The sequence below is a fragment of the Odontesthes bonariensis genome, chromosome 4 (genome assembly GCF_027942865.1).
Source record: "Odontesthes bonariensis isolate fOdoBon6 chromosome 4, fOdoBon6.hap1, whole genome shotgun sequence".
Taxonomy (NCBI): Eukaryota; Metazoa; Chordata; class Actinopteri; order Atheriniformes; family Atherinopsidae; genus Odontesthes; species Odontesthes bonariensis.
In genome coordinates this window covers 4034135-4053519 of record NC_134509.1, presented here as the reverse complement: position 1 = coordinate 4053519, position 19385 = coordinate 4034135, and the positions used below count along the sequence as shown (strand labels likewise).

The 19385-nt window shown below is 40.8% G+C and overlaps 1 protein-coding gene across 1 annotated transcript; it reads right to left on the bottom strand.

The window, feature by feature from the left end:
• Positions 1-5019: 5019 nt before the first annotated feature.
• On the bottom strand, positions 5020-17506 carry pex6 (peroxisomal biogenesis factor 6). Its single transcript, XM_075462544.1, has 18 exons — positions 16962-17506; positions 15617-16237; positions 15179-15348; positions 14660-14743; positions 14342-14453; positions 13273-13406; positions 12966-13068; positions 12642-12844; positions 11344-11530; positions 11060-11136; positions 10580-10697; positions 9462-9667; positions 9295-9356; positions 8129-8237; positions 7873-7989; positions 7484-7561; positions 7064-7203; positions 5020-5416 (listed from the first exon to the last, which is right to left on the bottom strand). The coding sequence occupies exons 1-18, from the start codon at positions 17487-17489 to the stop codon at positions 5280-5282; spliced, it is 3186 nt and encodes a 1061-aa protein (XP_075318659.1). The 5' UTR covers positions 17490-17506; the 3' UTR covers positions 5020-5279.
• Between the last annotated feature and the right edge of the window lie 1879 nt (positions 17507-19385).

Genomic DNA, 19385 nt, shown 5'->3' with positions numbered 1-19385 from the left:
AGGGGTGAGTAGAACATCATGTTATAATGTGAAATCAAGGGCCCAATGTAAAAAAAAACGGTCTTATCCTTTAAGTTCAAATTATCAGTAGAACTCATGGCAGTGTTCTTCTACAGTGAAAATCGGTGCATTTACATTGTATAATGTGAAGAAATGTCAAGGTCATGAGACTGAGCAGTTGTGTAACCTTAAGAAAACCACTTACCAGGGAGGTTAATTGAAAAAAGGTTTAGGTTTTTAGCATGACTCTGGAGCAGTGGGAGCAATCCAGATTTAAAACATGGATTGGTCATAGGGATCTCTTTTTATACTGTACATATAAAGTTATCATCTCTGTTTAACTTTTTAAAAGAACAATTTATATGATTTTTTTTTTTTTTTTAAGTTTTAAAAAAATGTGTGCATATGTGTGGACTAGGCCACACTTGCCAAGGCGGGACAACTTACCACCACATTATTCTGATAGCTTCATTTTGGTTTCAGCACATCTTCAGCTAACATTTACCTGATTGGAAGACTTATCAGTCAACATAATTGATGGACAGCACTACCACTGAAATAATGATCTCACCAGTATCTTTAAACTCTCTGCACAAATGTCAATGGAAAAATGTAGTTAAACTTATATGGTTAACTGAAAGGGCTGCACGGTGGGCTCGGTTGTGGGAGGAATTCAGGTAGACTATGGAGGACGACTTTTGGATGACCTCAAGGATGTTCATTCAACATTCAACAGCTCAGAAAGGGAAAGCATGGACCTTCCCAGGTTGTGCTTGTTCCTGGTTGGAGAATTGCTGACCTGAACTGAGGATATTGTCGAACGGTGGAAGGAGCACTCTGAGGATCTCCTCAATCCAGCTGACATATCCTCCATTGAGGAGGCAGTCTGAGGACTTGGGGGAAGACTCATCCATCACCTTGGTGGTAGTCGTCGAAGTTGTCAAAAAGCTTCCCGGCGGCAAAGCGCCGGGGATGGACGAGATTTACCCAGAGATGCTGTAGGCTTTGGACATGATGGTGTTGTTTTGGCTGACACGCCTCTTCAATGTCGCATGGAGATCTGGGTCTATGCTTATGGAGTGGCATAGCGTGGTTCCAATATTTAAGAAAAGGGATGAAAAAAAAGGACAAAAAGAGAAGAGAGTGTGTTCCAAATATAGGGGATCACACTACTCAACCTTTCCGGGAAAGTTTACTCCAAAGTGTTGGAGAGGAGGCTCCGGCCGATTGTCGAACCTCAGGTTCAGGAGGAGTAGTGTGGCTTTTGCAGAGGTCGTGGAACAATGGACCAGAATTTACCCTCCAGAAGACAAGATGTCCATGCCTGACTACGTCATACTCACGATTCTAGTCAGAATGTGAGTCTGATACTGCTCGATAGAGTTTTGAGTATGGGGCGTGTTTCAACCGAACCAGGAGAAAAAATGCCTCTTCGTTCAATTGGATAGACCTACAACCAATCAGAGCAACGTAGTATGTGACGTAGATTAAGCGACACACACTTGTTGTAGGAAGGACGGCAAAAACATCTTTTCTATCGATAAAAGCCTTTATCGCGTTCCTCTGTTCGTCTTTCAAAATGAAAGCAATGTGGAGATCCTGTAGAACAGACTCGATGGCAGAATCTACACACCCTAGCTCTCCAGCGGCAGCCATGTTTGTTTCAAACGAAGTCAAACCAAGCGCTCTTTAGTGACGTAGTCGATAATGTCCCTGTTGATCATCTGTCCATCATCGTATAAAGCCCACCCTGGCAATCTGATTGGGTCGACTGTTTTGATGTCGAGCATAGAGATTTCCCAACTGAGCAGAGCCAGACCGAACTTCCCGACCAAATATTTTATGGGCGGGGCTAAGTTTGGCTGGCACCCAGGCTAAAGATGTCCATAATTTCCATAAGAATTTCAAGTTTTGATTTGTTTGAACTTTGGCTCAGAGAAGATGACATGACCATGTTCACGCTGTGAGGGACCGAGCCGGTCAAGCACGAGGACACAGAAATGATTTTCAAGAAAAAAATGGGTTTATTCCCAAAACATAACAAACTTTAAACAATTGTTACAGGGCCCTTGAAAGAGGTCAAATAAGGAAACTAAACTCAAAGCCAAAAATCAAGGTTTTAACATAACCAATGTGGGATTGGAGTGTGCCAGCCAGAGTCCCAGGTACTCCCCCGCAGCACCAACAAAAGAAAGAACAAAATATATTTTTGACAAAACTAAACATACAAAAGCCAACTAAATGTGCGCGCTACAAATAGAACTAATGTATTTCAATATCATCAAATGAAAACAAACAACCTATATATTTGTGCTACCAAAAACGTGTATATGTAAACTCAGAATGAAAGTGTTGGTGTGTGGGGTTACCGACTGTGTGGCTGCAGGTGTGGCCAGCACAGCGCATTGGCTTTTTATTTGCATCTTAGAGCTTTAACCTGCATCTGTGGAAGGCAGTTGAACTGTACTCACAGAAATGAGGCCCTTTCGCATGTGGCTTTCAAGGTGAGACTGATGTGGCTTCATTGCAGATCGGTGTCGTGCAGATGTTGTATAAGGAGTCAGAGTTGATCCATCATTGATAAACCTTTGAGGCAAACACAGAACTTGCGACTCTCACCAATGTTTAGAGTTGATTCCGCAATGCTGCTTTGATGTGTGTGAGCAGCACACACTGCCCCTGTCTTCTATGTGGGAATTACAGGGGATGAACAGTGGTGGGTTAATGAGAAAGTCTTTTTTTTTCACAGATAAGGCACAACCGTTGTGAAAAAAGTATCTAATATGGATTTTCAGCTGTGTCCCTGAGGCGCACAGAGATGTCTTCAGATTTTCTTAATCTGCTAATGATGTTATGAACTGTAATCAATGGAATATTTAAAGTTGTCACAATTTTATGTACTGTACATTTTACCCAGTATCCCAACTTTTTTGGTATAAAGTTTTATTACTAATAACGAATGTGGTTATGTAATTAGTCTCTTTCTTAGGTGAAGTTGACAGAAAGCCATTCTCTTTCTCTAACTGGCCTGTGTTTTGAGTCAGGTTAGTATTCAGGCTTTTTAATTTAAAATAACTCTTCAAAAGTTTGTCTCTTGTCCTGCTAAGGTTAATGTCCATCAGCATTTGATCTTCACCATCAGACTAAGGATCAAACATAAAAATAATCGCAGATTATGTTAGTCGTATACATTATATATCATTATTGATTATTAAGAAGAGTGCAGAAGAAGGCAAGTTCACAGAGGCCTAATTTTTCAAACCAGGATATCTTATAGTTTGTCATGTTTTATAGCTTTAAACAATCTATAAACACAGCCAATGTTTGTAACAGATTAATTTGGAAAATATATTCTTCCATGCCCTGTGATGGACTTGCCACCTGTCCGGGGTGTATCCTGCCTCTTTCCCAATGACAGCTAGGAAAGGCTCCATTTATTTATACAATTTTAAAGCTATTGATGAAGCCACTGTTACTCAGGATTTGCACATAACTGGATACATTTGAACTCTATTAAAAGTTAATCATTAGTGCTTAAACAGGTACCTATTTGAGGTAGCCACCTGTCATTTGAGAGCCCTGTCAGTTTGTATTTGAACCATTTCAGTAAGAATATCATTGACAGGTATCGTTTTGTGTTTTTCATACGGTTATTAACTGAGACACAAAATACATCAATAAGAAAAGGTTTCCATTGACATAACAAAGAAATGTCCAAATTTAAGAAAAGTTTAAAAAAATTTAACACGTTGCTGGCCTCAGTGTGTTGTTCTTGTAATTCTGTGTATTTTCTTCTGCCCAGTAATTGTTATAAATCCTCACATTATCAGTGTTTTCACAGACTTCTACCTTTCTGAAATCTAACATTTTTTTGTTAGGCTTAGCGTAGAGATCTTCAGACAACTTTATTTATCCAACATCTGCCAGGGTGATGGACCAGACTTCCCCTGAAAGCTGAAGCTATCCGTGCTCAGTGGAGGACATGGTGGCTATTTGAAGGAGATCCTCAGTGTTCCTTTCAATGCTCGCTGATATCCCCAGTTCGAGTCAGCAGTTCTCCACCTAGACCATGTACAACCTGGGACAATACCCAATTTCCAAGAACCTCTTTGAGACCTGCTGAAAGCGTTTGCATTATTACATAGCGGAAAAAAACCCCAAAACAGTTTGCAGGCTATTTCAATACAAATCGTTTCTGAAAAGACATTCTCAACAATTTCTTTCAGTACAAAGAAAAACTTGATGTAAAAATGAAATAATATTTTGAATTCACACCGTTTCCAGACCTCCATCAACAGCAGAATTATTCTCAGCCTTTATGAGTAATAGTATTAGGAAAAAAATGGTAGTTTTCCACAAGAAAATAACACTATCCGCAAAATAATAAAAAAGGAAACATTTAGCATCAATAGCTATATAGCACTTGTAGTACGGGTCAGGGGCGGACCTTGGCATAACGCAAGTTTGGTAGAAGTTGGTACAGACTAGTAACATGCCATTTTCAACCAGATAAGCAGTTTTTATTCAAAGATGGACAGATCTGACTAGATGTTATCCAAACTAATGAAACAAAAATCAGCAAATTTTCTTCTTAATTTCTCAGAATTCTCATTGTAGCTTTTACTTACCTTGGCTCATATAGCTAAAAAGCAAGCCAGCTAAATAAGCCTCGTCACCATCGTCATTAACCTTATAACTGAATGATAATTCATTCATCACAAAGATGTAAATTATTCTGCAGCATAAATAATGAGTAACAAATATTAGTCATGTTAAATGGCATGCCACTCGTGCTGGCCTGGCCTCTGCGGTATGTGCCGGCTCCGATTCGAATTTAATTAGTGGCACAACAGGGTCTAACACCAAAACATCCCACGTGGGTTAGAGCTTGGTGCCTTGCCTGGCAGTGTGTGAGCCTTTGCATGGTGTATAAGCATAATTGTGTACATAGACATGAGTCACACAGGTTGTGATTGGACAGTTTCAATCAGAAAAAAAATGAACTCCCACAGCTGGCCTCATTGGTCTGTTTAATTTTGATTGCTTGATTATTCAAACAATTTACTAAAATAATTTTTATTAACATCATTTACATTTTATTTGCTTTGCAATAATTTACAGCAGTGATTTTTCACATGTGGTTTGCACAATAATGCCATTATTATTGTTTTTTTCTGTATTTATTTCCCAACATTCTTGTGAATGCTCATCTTCTTCAAACATCCACCTTGTTATTGGAAGGTGAACATCCATCCGTTCCTTATGAAGAACAGTCGTTTCTACTTTGCAGTGAGTTTCTGCTGAAGGTTTTGGTATCGAAGCAGCTCCTGGTCGGACACAGATGGCTTAAAGTTTTCTAGTGCTGTAGAGAAATCGTCCATGGAAAGAAGGACAGGGGAGTCTTCTGAATCCAGACCTGAGGATAACGTGTGTTAGAGAGTGTACTAATAAAAAGCATAAATGGGTGCTGAGACAGATGACTGTGCAGCATTTTGATTAGATTCTGTTTGCAATATCTGCTCTAAAACAAGTGTTTTAAAAGGTTGGGTAGAGTGTCTATATGATGAAATATGTGAATGTGTTGTAAGGTATACTCGGACAGCCAATAATACACTTGGGCAGCCAGCCAGAGTACAGACTATGGCTGCGCTCAGATTACCCACCCATTCACTCACCCATTCACTCACTACATAGAGGACTTACCAGTTCTAGGGTACAGGGGTGAGCAGCAGGTTATGCATTTGAGAGACTCCTTGAATGCAGCTGTACTTCATTATTCAGTTATGTGCCAGATAATCACAATTATGTGTTGCATGAACATGCTAGCAGGATAGTAACACAAAATCTGAGGTGATGGACGGCACAAGTCTGCCATTTTAGGTTGAGAACAATTTGTAACCGACAAGTCTCTCCACAACAGCAACATAAAACTGGGACTGCTTTTGGTTGGACTGTATTCACCTACCTACCCAACAAAGCACGGACTGAAACTATATAATAATCTTCAATATAGTAATAGTGAATTAATATTAGACTACGAAAAGCAAATAAAACATCAATACAAAAAGCCCTGTTTATAATCATTAGATTTTAGAGCCCAAGTTGCCCCTTTGCTGTAGCTCACATGTAAAGATAATTCTACTTTACATCGTATCTCTAACAAGTTTACTATTTGAGCAAAAATTTCAAATACGGTTTTGGTACATGTCATTAGGGGTGGGCGAAAAAAAATCGATTCATGTACATATCGCGATTTTAAATGGGATGATTTTAAAAATCGATTTTTCTCCCCAGAATCGATAATATCACGTCATATCCGTGTACAGAAAAACTTCATCAATTCATTACATTAAGTTATGTTAAAACTAGCCCACATTTGTGCTGTGTGGACATTTGAATTAATTTTTAATTTCCCCATTGGGGATTAATAAAGTCTCTAAAAAATCAAATAAAATTTTGTAACTGTAAACTTTAAAAAATGCCTCTTTTTGTCTGAGTTGAAATAAATGTCAGCTGACTGACACAGACTGATGTGCATTGTTTATGGGAACGACATTCATTCTAGAAGTGTATGATTCAACTTGTTTTTTTTTTTTTTAAGGAGAAGGAAAATTGCAATTACTGATTATATCGAATCGCAATACTTGTAGAATCGCAATTATCAAGAATCGGGATACAATCGAATCGTGACAAAAGCATATCGTCCCACCCCTACATGTCATACAATTCATTTCTCAAATCTTCACACTTAACTAAAGAGATATTACTGTGGTCAGACATTCTCAATGAGTAGTAAAATCCTAACTATGTTAGGTTTAGTATGCTGTTTGGCTCTGAGGCCAATGGGTCCAGGGTTTTAATGCATGGCGGTCCTTTTCGGCTGTGATGCACAGCTTGTGTGAACTACTCATGGTGTGTAACGCAACAAGTCTGTAGTACATTATATATCGTGAATAGAAACTCAATTTATAGTGGACTATACAATGAGTGAGTGAGCAATTTCAACACAGCCCATTTGTGAGAAACACTGGTGCAGTGTTTATTGAGAACATTGAACTGTTACCATTGTTGATGAGGGCGATCTTCCTCTTGATGGCAGCCGTCATAGCGTCTGAACAAAGAGCATAAAGATCAGCGCCGGTCATCTGAGCGGGGCAGCGATCCACCACTTCCTGTAGATTTATGGAAGGCTCCAACTGGAACCTGTTATCAAGGTTAAACATAAAGGTCTTGTTTTTTTTTCTGTTCTAATGAATATCAGTTAAAGGCGCTCTAATCAAGTAGTACTTACTTCATAAATTAATACATAATTTGAAAAAAAAATAAAATAAATAAATAAATGAATAACTTCTACACCTAATTTTTGCAGTCAGCAAATAAATACATTTCATTGAAACATTTTATTATTGTACATTTAAAGTTTTGCTTATTTATTTTACACCTAATATTCATGTAACACTAAAAAAACAAACACTGCTCTTACTTCCTCAGGATAGCCTGGAGAACCTGCAGCTGTGTGACTCGATCCTTGTTGATTCCAACATAGACCAGCTTATCAAACCTGCCGAGACGCACAATGACAAAGACACAGAAATGTGACATTCAGTCACATTAAATGTTTCACGGTCAGATTGGTAACATGAAACATCTGCAGGGATGAGAAGACACCAAACCCCAGCGGCAGACTTTTTTTGTTGTTGTCGTAATTCTCTCTGAGCTCATCACGACACTCTCATGTCACACAGTCAACGTTTTTCTTTTTGTACATCAGCAGCAAAGATATTCATCATTTTGTTTGATCTGCATGTCTCTAATATGAGTCAGCAAAGGAAACATTACTGTGAGCCTGTGTGTGTGAGAGAGATCACACACCTGCCAGGCCTGAGCAGTGACTGGTCCAACAGGTCTGGGCGATTTGTGGCTCCGATCACAAAAACTCCGGCAGAGGAGTGCAGCGTGTCGAGTTCAGCCAGCAGCTGAGATACAACTCTGTATAAAGAGCATCAGTTCAACTTAATGGATGCTGCTGCTAAATACAGTAATATATGCATATAGTGCAGAAGTCAGACAGTGCTTAAAAAAACAAAAACAAACAAAATTTATATGTATATACAGTATAAGACCTCACCTGTCCATCACTCCTCCAGAGTCTCCGCTGCGCCCCCTGCTGGGAGCCAGGGAGTCCAGCTCATCGAAGAAGACAACACAGGGAGCTGCTGAACGCGCTCTGTCGAACACTGTATACAACATCCACATCAGTCTACAGCTATAGAAATACAATCCTCAATACAAATCAAAAGTCAATTTCTATTGTCTAAAGCAGTGGTTTCCAAGCTGGGCTCCCTAACTCCGTAAGGGGGCTGCCAAAGATCCCAGGGGCCGTGCAGAGCCTTCATTACGCAGAGCTTTTCTAAAGTCTTTAAGAGGATAGAGTATATCTGTCACTGCTGCGACACACATAATTATATTGGTTGCTGTGTGCATCTTATGGAACAGCAGAAAACCAAATAAAAGTGAGTGAACCTTCACTGATGTGTTTTTGATTACTCTCTACAATGAGACCAACAAGTGGATTCTGGGTCCTGAGTCAAACAGAATGCAGTGCAAGAATACAATAATAAAAGGGCTACAAATATAAATTGACAAAAAATTATTAAATTAATGTATAAATAAGACATTAGTTAAAAGCCAAGTTAAATAGGTGGGTCTTGAGCCTGTTTTTAAAAATATCAGCACTCTCTGCGGCCCTCAGGTCCTCCGGCAGGCTATTCCACAGACGGGGGCCATAGTGCTGAAAAGATGCCTCACCGTAAGTTTGTGTTCTGGCTTTGGGTATTATTAAAAGGCCAGTGCCGGAGGATCTCAGGGTGCGCGAGGGTTCATGTCACATGACTCATTGGAAAGTTATGCAGCTGAATGCACTTTGAACTTTGACGCGTTGGTGGCGCTAGAGAGTAAGCTCTTGGGGCATGAAAATTCTTGACTTTGACTCTCTGCTGATTACGTGTGCCAAATTTCACAACTTTTTACCATAGCGTTCATGGGGCTGCCATAGACTTCAATTGCAGCTGAAATGGATCAAAAATAACAGGAAAAGCTACAAACACAATGGGTGCCTTCAGCCTTCGCTGCTAGGCCCCCCAATGACATGGCTTAAGAGGAGTAAAAATTCACTTAATGTGAATTTTTCCAAATGTGGCTTGAGTTCCAACCTGTTTCGTGGTCTCTCTGCTCAAGATTCTTGTTTTTAATGAAGTTAAAATAAAGCAGAATGATCCCAAATGTGACACCCACCTTCTCTGATGTTTTCTTCACTCTGACCCACGTACATGTTGATGAGCTCTGGACCTTTAACACTGAAACAGCAAACAATGAATGAGCATTGGAAAAAAAAAAAAAAATCATCATTCATACTTCCTGCTGTCTGTGCAGTTGGATATTTTAGAATGAAGTAAACCTACCTGAGAAAGGTCATGGAGCACTCAGTGGCCACAGCTTTGGCCAGCAGAGTCTTTCCTGTCCCGGGTGGTCCATACAACAGGATTCCAGTCCGGTTCAGACCCAGAGACAAGAGCTCAGGATGCTGCAGAGGAAGCTGAACCGTGTCCAGGATCTCTCTCTTCACATGCTGTAGACCTCCAACATCCTCCCAACGCACATTAGGGATCTGCTCGTACAGGGTTTAAGCATGAGGAAGGCTAAAGTTACACACAGCAGAAGGTGGCGATGTGATGCGGTTCGACCTGGCACGGCTCTTCATGCTTTGTTTTCCAATGCAGAAAGCATCCCTAAGGAAGTTTTTCTGTGCCATCAGAGTTTGAATACGAATTTCTAATATTGAATTTTTACAGCATCAAAATCAGACTTTGAATTTGAAAAACCAACAGTGGAAAAAAATAAAATAAATAATTCTAAAAAAAAAATTCAGTGTAAAAAAATTCAACATCTAAAAATTCAGTGGAAAAAGAACGACTCAACATCCGGGTAAACAGGGAGAAGCAATCGATCCCTGTCTCAATTCATCCAACGGCAGCCAATCAAGTTACGCTCCATTGGACAGATCAGCTCAATAGATATTAGTAATATCTATTACTCAATTTTACTAACACAAATGGCAAATAAAGTAAACTCACTCACCGAAGCACCATCACCTGCGTTGGTGGACATGGCTGATCTGTCCAATGGAGCGTAACTTGATTGGCTGCCGTTGGATGAATTGAGACAGGGATCGATTGCTTCTCCCTGTTTACCCGGATGTTGAGTCTAGTTCTTTTTTCACTGAATTTTTTTTTTACACTGTTGGTTTTTCAAATGCAAAGTCTGATTTTGATGCTGTAAAAATTCAATATTAGAAATTCGTATTCAAACTCTGATGGCACAGAAAAACTTCCATTCATCCCCTCAATGTGAGTGGGATCAGATGAAAAAGTATTGCGAGCAATTGCCACTGCAGTGATTTCTTTCAGCTTAGTTGACCTGTTTACCTACTACATGTTTACCTGTTGTGTTCCATGTTGACCTTAAATCGAACTGTTTATTCACATTTTTTAATGGCTTATCATGCTGTGGGGTGTGTCACCTTTGGTGCGCCGATGGCTTTGGACTGGGCTTCCTGTAGGTTCTCCAATGCGGAACTAAAATCCTGGCTCAGGATGGTCACGCCGCTGGAGCACAGATCCTCCTCCCACCGACTACCACTGCACAAACAACAGGACTTTGTGGTCATGATTCTGGCAAACAAAACACTATTCTGGGTTTCTTAATCCAGAGAGAGGCACAGACAATATATAACACTTAATATTTACACTATTCTCATAAGTACATGAGACAAATCTGTCAGAACTAGAATATGGACAAATCAAGAAATTATTATAATCTTGTAATTGTAATAAACATTAAACAAAGTGACCAATATAAGAGTGATTTGAAACTTTAGATCAAATACACAGTCCTTATTTAAAGAAGCTTAGATTCAAAGCCATCTGAATATAAATATATATTACAGGTTGTAAATTTAAAAAAAAGAGCAGAACGTGTCTTTAATCGTCTCGTGTCTCACAAGGTGTGGATCAGCCTCCGGCAAGCAGCTCTTCCAGCTTCAGCTAGCAGCGAGCTAAGATCACCCAAAACAAAACCCTGAGAAAGGGAAACGGAACGTGTTCGTGATTCATTTACAATTAGATTTTTATCACATATGCACCAAAATAAATGTTTTTCACTGTCATGTTTAATGTAATACTTCTGTCAGACCTCGTTGTGATGCCTCTTTAAAGTCTGGAGAGAAGAAATTACAGGTTTGTTTACTGGCAACTGAAAAAAAAAATGAAGGAAATCATTACATACTGCAGTGAGTTTGGAGATTCTCTCCAGGTTGACGTCTCTCCCGAGGTGAAGTTCTCGGCTAAGGCTGACCAACATGGAACGCCGCTGCTCCTCTGTGGGACTCTCCAACTCTACCTGGTGAACAAACGCCCCCGTGACACCAGCAGATAGTTCCCGGGGTCTGCAGACTGTTGCTATTACTACCACACTGTGACACACAAACACAGACGAGTTATATTTCACTGGAAATGGGAATCAAATGCTCCAAACAGTCTGGTAGCTTCACTGTAAATGCACCAGCTCACTTGCATGTGCCAAGGTTTCCTCTTGTGCTGGAGCAACACCTAACATGATAATCACAAAATGGTTCTCCAGGAAAAAGTCAGACCTCACAATCGCTTGGCCCTATTTTCTCTCCCTTCGTATCACTGCCTGCTGTGTAGACCGAGCAGCAAACACCGTAACAGGCGCGGCTGTCGGCAGGCGGCAGCAGGCAGTGATACGAAGGGAGAGAAAATAGGGCCAAGCGATTGTGAGGTCTGACTTTTTCTTGGAGAACCATTTTGTGATGCAAATGTATTACTCTTTTGAACGCATGTTGTTTTGAGAAGCAAAACGCTTTATTTTTTAAACCCCAGCCAACTAGCCGGACTACCTTCATCAACGCCAAAATGAGGCTGGAACTCTGCTCACAGGTCGCAGCAGGGGGTAAGAAGATGTTCATAAATGATGTTGCTAATATGGGATGTCAAACAGCTTCATGTCAAAAGAGGCGAACTATCCCTTTAAAGCTGATTTGACCCTTGTACAATGGAAAACTTGAGGGAGCAAGATCAGAGAGGAAACTTGCCTCGTGGTGAGTGTGATGATCTAATTATTACAGTTGGTCACAAAGATCAAGTATCTTCCAGTTGCATCACGCTCACTTGGCTTTACTCCTCTCCCAGTCTGTATATGTGCCCAATTCAGATATCCTTCAAGTAGAAAACAAACCTGCCCGTATAACTGTCTGACCATCCTTAAAGGTCTCAGATCAGTTTGTGCTTCAGTCAAAAGCTCAATCAGTTATAGACAACTAACTAAACCACAAATTAGTCTGGGAGCGATTCTTTTAAGAAGCAGCTGAAGACATTCTTCTTTAGACAGGCTTTTAGTTGATTAGCCCGATGTCACTTTTTTGTATCCATATATGAACTTGTTTTCTCTTTGTAATTTGGTTTTACTGTGTAAAGCACTTTGTGATTTTTATCTATGAAAGGTGCTATATAAATAAAGTTCTTCTTCTTCTTCTTTAATACAGGAGGGCTAGATGCACTAACCTATGAGGGGCGCTGCTGAGCAGCTGGCACAGAACCGCCTGGACTCTGCCATCTTCGTCAGCAGCTCCCCGAGCTGTGAGCAGGAGCTGCAGGTTCCTGAGCAGCAGGACGCAGGGCTGCAGGGCTGCAGCTCGCTGAAACACTGACGTGAGCTTCGCTTCGGAGGCTGCGGGAGTGTCAGCGCACAGCGTCACACAGTCCACCTGAACAGCAAAGGGAAATGTGACAGCAACAAGCCGCAGCAGCAGTCAAACACGTAAACAGGCGAGAACATCATGCATATAGAATTCCATCCATTTACTAATTTCATGGCTGGAGTCGCACCTTGAGCTGGTGGAGATTCAGTCTACGACTCGCTGCTCTGACCACTGTCATCTTTCCACTGCCCGCAGGACCGTAGAGGAGGACGGTGCAACCAGACAGAGAGCTGCTCCAACCAAACACAACACCTACTTTATAATAGAATATAATAATACGTTTCTCTTTTATTTATTTTTTAATATGGTTTTTAAAAACAGAAAGAACAGATCCTATTTCAGTGCAGCCATAACTGGTTTTAATGCTTTTGTGGCTGATTGCCGTGTCGTTTTTAATGCTTCTTGTCGTAGATCTCATCAGACAGGTGAGTTACCTGTGCTGCAGGTGAGGCAGAATGATGCTGTTGATGAGGTCGACAGTCCTGTTGAGGCCTGGAGGAGACAGGGTGCTCCATAGAGATGCTCCCTCTACAGAGTAGCAGGGGACGGGCGAGTTTGTGGAAGCTCCCTGAGAAGATAAAAACAATCATCCACCAATTCTTCTCACTCACCATAAGACTGTATGAATAATTACAATAAGAGCATAGCATTGATTCAAGCCTCCACAAAAATCTATTTCTAAGGCGACAACCATTTGGCCGTATTTGCCAGGTCAAAAGAAATGCTCCCAATTTCCCCTTCGGCTAAAACAATGCCACATACACAAAAACAGCTAATTGTAAGAAAAAAAACAAATAAATCACAACAGAAAGTGCAAATCGTTGATAAAGAAATGCAAGATAAGTCGATCATTAAGCTTCCAAACTACTGTCTCCTAAAACCCACATTGTTGAGTTAAAGGGATAGTTCGCCTCTTTCGACATGAAGCTGTATGACATCCCGTATCAGCAACATCATTTATGAACATCTTCTTACCCCCTGCTGCGTCCTGTGAGCCGAGTTCCAGCCTCGTTTTGGTGTTGATGAAAATCCGGCTAGTTGGCTGGGGTTTAAAAAATAAAGCGTTTTGCTTCTCAAAACAATATGCGTTCAAAAGAGTAATACATTTGCATCACAAAATGGTTCTCCAGGAAAAAGTCAGACCTCACAATCGCTTGGCCCTATTTTCTCTCCCTTCGTATCACTGCCTGCTGTGCAGACCGAAGTGCAGACCGAGCAGTCCCCTGCTTCCGAGCAGCAAACACCGTAACAGGCGCGGCTGTTAAGTCCATGTTCATAAATGATATTGCTAGTATGGGATGTCATAAAGCTTCATGTCAAAAGTCCGTATTAAAAGCATTAATACGGACTTACACCGTTTAATGCTTCCTGGTGTTTTTAGAGGGAATTTGGGTAATTACAGAGGAGGGGATACATGTTTGTTTGTTTTTTTCAATCATTAATCTTCACCCGACTCACGCACAGATCTCTCTACATAATATGAGGTCAAAGGCAAATATTCACCATGTAGAGTGAGGTGTGGAGTCTGTCGGCCAGATGAGCTCCTCCTTCTCCTTCCTCCTCTCTCTCTGCAGACGAGCACACCTTCTGCACCCGGAAGAACAGCACCTGACTCCTGACAATTTAAAGTTCACAGACTCATCACTGAGGAGTTGCAACAGTCGAGGTCAGAAAGTTAAAATCAGTCATTTCGTCAGTAAGTTAGAAAAGTGTAGATATCAACTCGAGAATATACGAAACATTTGAAGGTAAGTGATGGAAATAAAAATATGGTTACACAAAATACAGATCTGACTAATTTTGTGGAATGAGGTGTGGTACCTGTGGATTCCCTCAGAATTGTTTTCAAGTAGATCTGGATGGTTTTCAGCTGGTACAGTCAGGATGTCTCCTTGTGAAACCACTCTGTGATAAATGGGAAATGGGAAATGGACTGTACTTGTATAGCATACTGGTGGATTGTTGTTGACTTGCATAGCTGACCACTCAAAGCATTTGACAGCTGTTATTTCTCCCATTTGTGGGAAATTTTCAAAGAAACTGTTCGGAAGCTTATCTCTCCAAAAGGCTGTGAAGTGCATCGCATCTACAGTAAGAAATGGCCGTTTTACATTCAAGTTAATAATTTATCATGTAGTGTAGCATCCTAAATGCTTAGCTACGTTGCAGTGAGTTAATCTACAGACACAAGGTACAGCAAAAATGTGTTCATTATCAGATTAAGAGAGGAACAAGTGGAAACTGTGTGTGAGGCGACTCATTCTCTGATAACCACACTCCGTGCTAACAGTGTTAATGACGGACCTGAGACCTCCTGTGACTCAGAAAGCATCAGCTTACCTGGAAGTGCTGAAGTGTTCAGCCAGTAAGTTGTCATAGCAGCTGAGGTTGTTGTATAGCGGAGATACAACCGGCTGGATGTGAAGCTTGTTGGCGAAGGGCGGAGATGCCGAGCGACAGAAACTTTCAGAGCGGTGACAATCAGGTTCTGGGGGAGACGGCTTCCACCTCTGAGACCAAACAGCCAGATGACAAACGGGTCAGCAAATAAAGAATGCTCTGGCATATAGAAAAAAAAAAAACAAAAAAAACAACAACAATCCTTTGCTGGTATCCAGCTCGGTGTAGAGCAACCAGCCCCATTTGAGCCCAGTTTAGCATACACACTGCATTATCTAGGTGTGATAGCTCTGCTTTGAGAAGCTCCACTTTATGTATATATATACACACATACATACAAATAAAAATAATAATAATTTTCACAACGTGTTGAGGCACCTTCATCCGTAATGTGCAGCTCTTAACAGGAACCATTTCTCCTTCCGTCATGTTGAACCACAGAGTCGCTGATATGAAACCCACGTCGTCATGGACCTGCAGTTCTGGAGAGAGTGTTAGATCCACCACCACCACACACACCAGCCGCTCCCTGCAGACGCCCAACCTGACATCAGTCTCTCCTGCGTGCGCTCTGAACGATCCCCCGAGCTTCGATAACCTTATCCACTCGTGGTTAAACAGCCCCAGTCTTAGAAGCATCTGCTTGCTTACAAACACACAGCTGTCCCCATCCAAAGGTGCTCCCTGTTGACCTCTGACGTCGTGCCATCGCTGGGTGTCCACCACGCGCACGTCCAAACGGCACTCTAACGCTTGTAGGACGTCAGAGAACACCGAGCCCAGCAGCTTCCTGTTGTCAAGAAGGGATCGTCCACTGCCGAGGCCATAGGCGTAATGAGCAAAGTCCGACACGTACAATCTGGGTGGTCTGCAGGGCAAGGGGGGGAATGGGGGGTCCACAGAGTCCCAGAATTCTGTTAGAACGAGAGAAGTGTTGGCTGTTATCCTCCCCTGTGTTACAGGACTGCATTCCAACACAAGTAGCTCCTGCTGCTGCACCTTACCACACACAAAAAGGAGAAGACACATCAAAATCCACGCAATAGTACGGCTGCAGCTTTTAAAACGTGACATTTGCATGAGGGTTAACCAAAGTTGCCTTTTATCTGCAGCTCATCCAGAACGCTGCTGCTGGAGTTTTAACCCGGACTAAGAGATCTGAACACATCACAGCAGCTTTAAAATCTTTACTCTGGCTTCCAGTCAGTCACAGAATAGATTTTAAAAGCCTGCTGATGGTTTACAATCTGTGATATGTTCAGAGAATATAAACCCAGCAGAGCTCTGAGATCCAAGGACTCAGGTCAGCTGGTCCAGTCCAGAGTCCAGACTAAACATGGAGAAGCAGCATTTAGCTGTTATGCTGCAAACAAGTGGAACAAACTGCCAGTGGAGATTAAACTTTCACCAAATGGAGACATTTTTAAATCCAGGTTAAAAACATTTCTTTTCTCATGTGTCTATGCATGAAATCTGCACGATATCTTTGAACTTATCTGGACTGTTGCTCGTTTTTAAATTCATTTAAATGATTTTAATGGTTTCTCTTTCTATTCTTTTATGCATTTTTAATGCTTCTTCCACTCCCTGCTGCAATGATTTTATTTTATGTGAAGCATTTTGAATTGTTTTGTACATGAAATGTGCTATTCAAATAAATTTGATTTTGATTTGATTTGAGTTAATTGTTACTGGTATTCATGATCATTATCCTGTATCTCACCTGTGCCTGGTCCTCTCCAAGCAGCGGGTGTTGGGGCAGCAGAAGGGGGTCTCCCTGTCTTGCTAGCAGCCACTGTCCCGGGCGGCAGAGTTCCAGAAGCCCACCGGGGAACTGCTCCGCTCTCGCCCAGCGAAGGCTCTGCTTGCTGCGGGCACCCAGTACCACTCTGTCCAGGCTGACCGGCTGGAGAGGCCTGACGGTCCCGCTGCTTCTTGGCTCCTGAAGCCGATGGTGCCGAAAAAAGTATCGGCTAGTGAAAAAAGGGACTCGGTGCATGGAGTCGCTGTTGGCTTTGGTGCAGTTTGCTCCACAGCAGATCGCCATCTCCTCCTCGGTGGTTGCGTGTACACGCAGTAAAACCCCCCTCTGCCCGGAGACCCGAGGCCGCTGCGGTGTGAGGAGGACCGCTGGTGCGTCCGTTTCATTTTGGAAAATTAAATTCAGGTGGGACTTCAATACCAAAACATCCAGAGGATTCAGCTCTGAGGGGAAACTTTCCAAACAACTCAATTCAACCTGAACTGCCATATTCAGTCTTCTTCACGGCCGCTTTGCTTTTGACTTGTCCTCACCGCGTGTCTTTACCGCCGCCTAGTGGATTTTTAGGTGAACAGCAAAGCAGTGCCGTTCATTTTCTCTCTCTCTCTCTTTCGTTTTTTTATTGGCGGTTGGCAAACAACTTAAAGAAGCATTACCGCCACCAACTGGTAAGGAGCGTGGATCACATGACAATTATGTATACCTATAATTATATATACTTATATATATATATTATATATATATATGGTATTATATATGTATATATATATAAATATATACACCCATATCCACTTATACACCCTTATATCTACATATGCCTACACTTTTACATAGTCCCTACTCATATACACTCATTTATATACTTTATATATACTAAATTCTATTATACAACCTACACTGTTTTAAATAATAAAAAAATAACCTGATATCCTCTGTTTCCTGATTCTTTTTGCAATAAATCTACTATATCCAATTTCATTTTCATCCTACTAAGATTTCTAATTAAATTATTTTGTTCATTTTCTTTCTTTGCAGTGTTTGGTTAAGTCAATTGAAGTTTTTCTTAAAGTCTCATAGATTTTTTCCAAAATACGTTGTATGTTTTATCAAACAAGTCATTATAACAGAAACGTATACACTGATGTAAGCGGTTCCTTTTGTGGTAGTAATTTTGTATTTTGTAACAAATCTATTAGACTTTAAGACAAACTTAAAGCCTAATAGAAGTCTAAAAGGAATTACCGTGTGCAAAATTATAATATTATGTGTAACAAACGGGAATTTGTTTCCCATATTCCATGGATGCAACTAAATAAGTGGTACTAAATACATCTTTTGTGATTCATTGTTATCTGTTATGTGGGTTAACAAATAAGCTAACAAAAAAACCCACATTCCTCTGAAAATGGTCAGGTGCAAGAACTAAATGTCCAAAGAAAAACTTTGAAAGACTTTCAGAAAGCCTGGAGAACTACTGCTCAAGACCAGTAAATATACCATCCTCATCCTCATCATAGATCATCTTCATTTTCAAATCTCTGGTTTTGAGCTGATAATAATTGTAACAATAATATTGGCCTACTCTGAAGGGTGGCTGGGCTCTTTCTGTATGGATAGGGTGAGGCTCAGTCATTTGGTAAATGCTCAGAGTAAAGTCGCTGTTACTTCACATCAAAAGAAGCAGAGATGAAATGGTTTGGCCATGTAGCCAGGATGCTGTTTTCTGATTTCATTGTAATTTGTCCTGTCAACTCATGTAATATTTCTTACTCTGGTCCTTATGTTGTGGTGACTTGATTACTGATAGTAAATTTGAAAAAAAAAAAATCTTTGTCAGACTGTTAAAGTTAATTAACTACCATAATAGCTAAACATCTATTGGGCTATTGCTTAAACTAAAATGAGCTAATCCTAATCAAACAGTATTCATAAGCAGTATGCACATCATTTACCAAAGTAAATGTGGAAATACCACAAAGTAAAAATTCAGAATCATTAAAGAATTTTATAGAAATAGAAATTATAAAATGTTTATACTGATCTTAAGAATAATTACAATCAGTTATACTGGATCATCCAGGGTAATTCATTTATTCGAGTAATTATATGTGCAGGATGTCCTGGTTGTTACAACCTCTAGCACAAAGACATGCCCACTGCCACAGCTACATGTCCCCAGCCTCTCACACATAATCAAACGGTATGTGTGGCTGAATAGGTAATTAGGTTAGCTAGGAAATATCTTAAGAATGTGAATCGTACTTCAGACGGCAAGGTGGACATTGTTATACGGTGGTTGTTTAGGAAATTACCACACGGTTTTGTGCAACTCCCCATTTCTCTGGATTTTCTAAAATGGAGGAAGATAATGTAAAGTGAGCATAA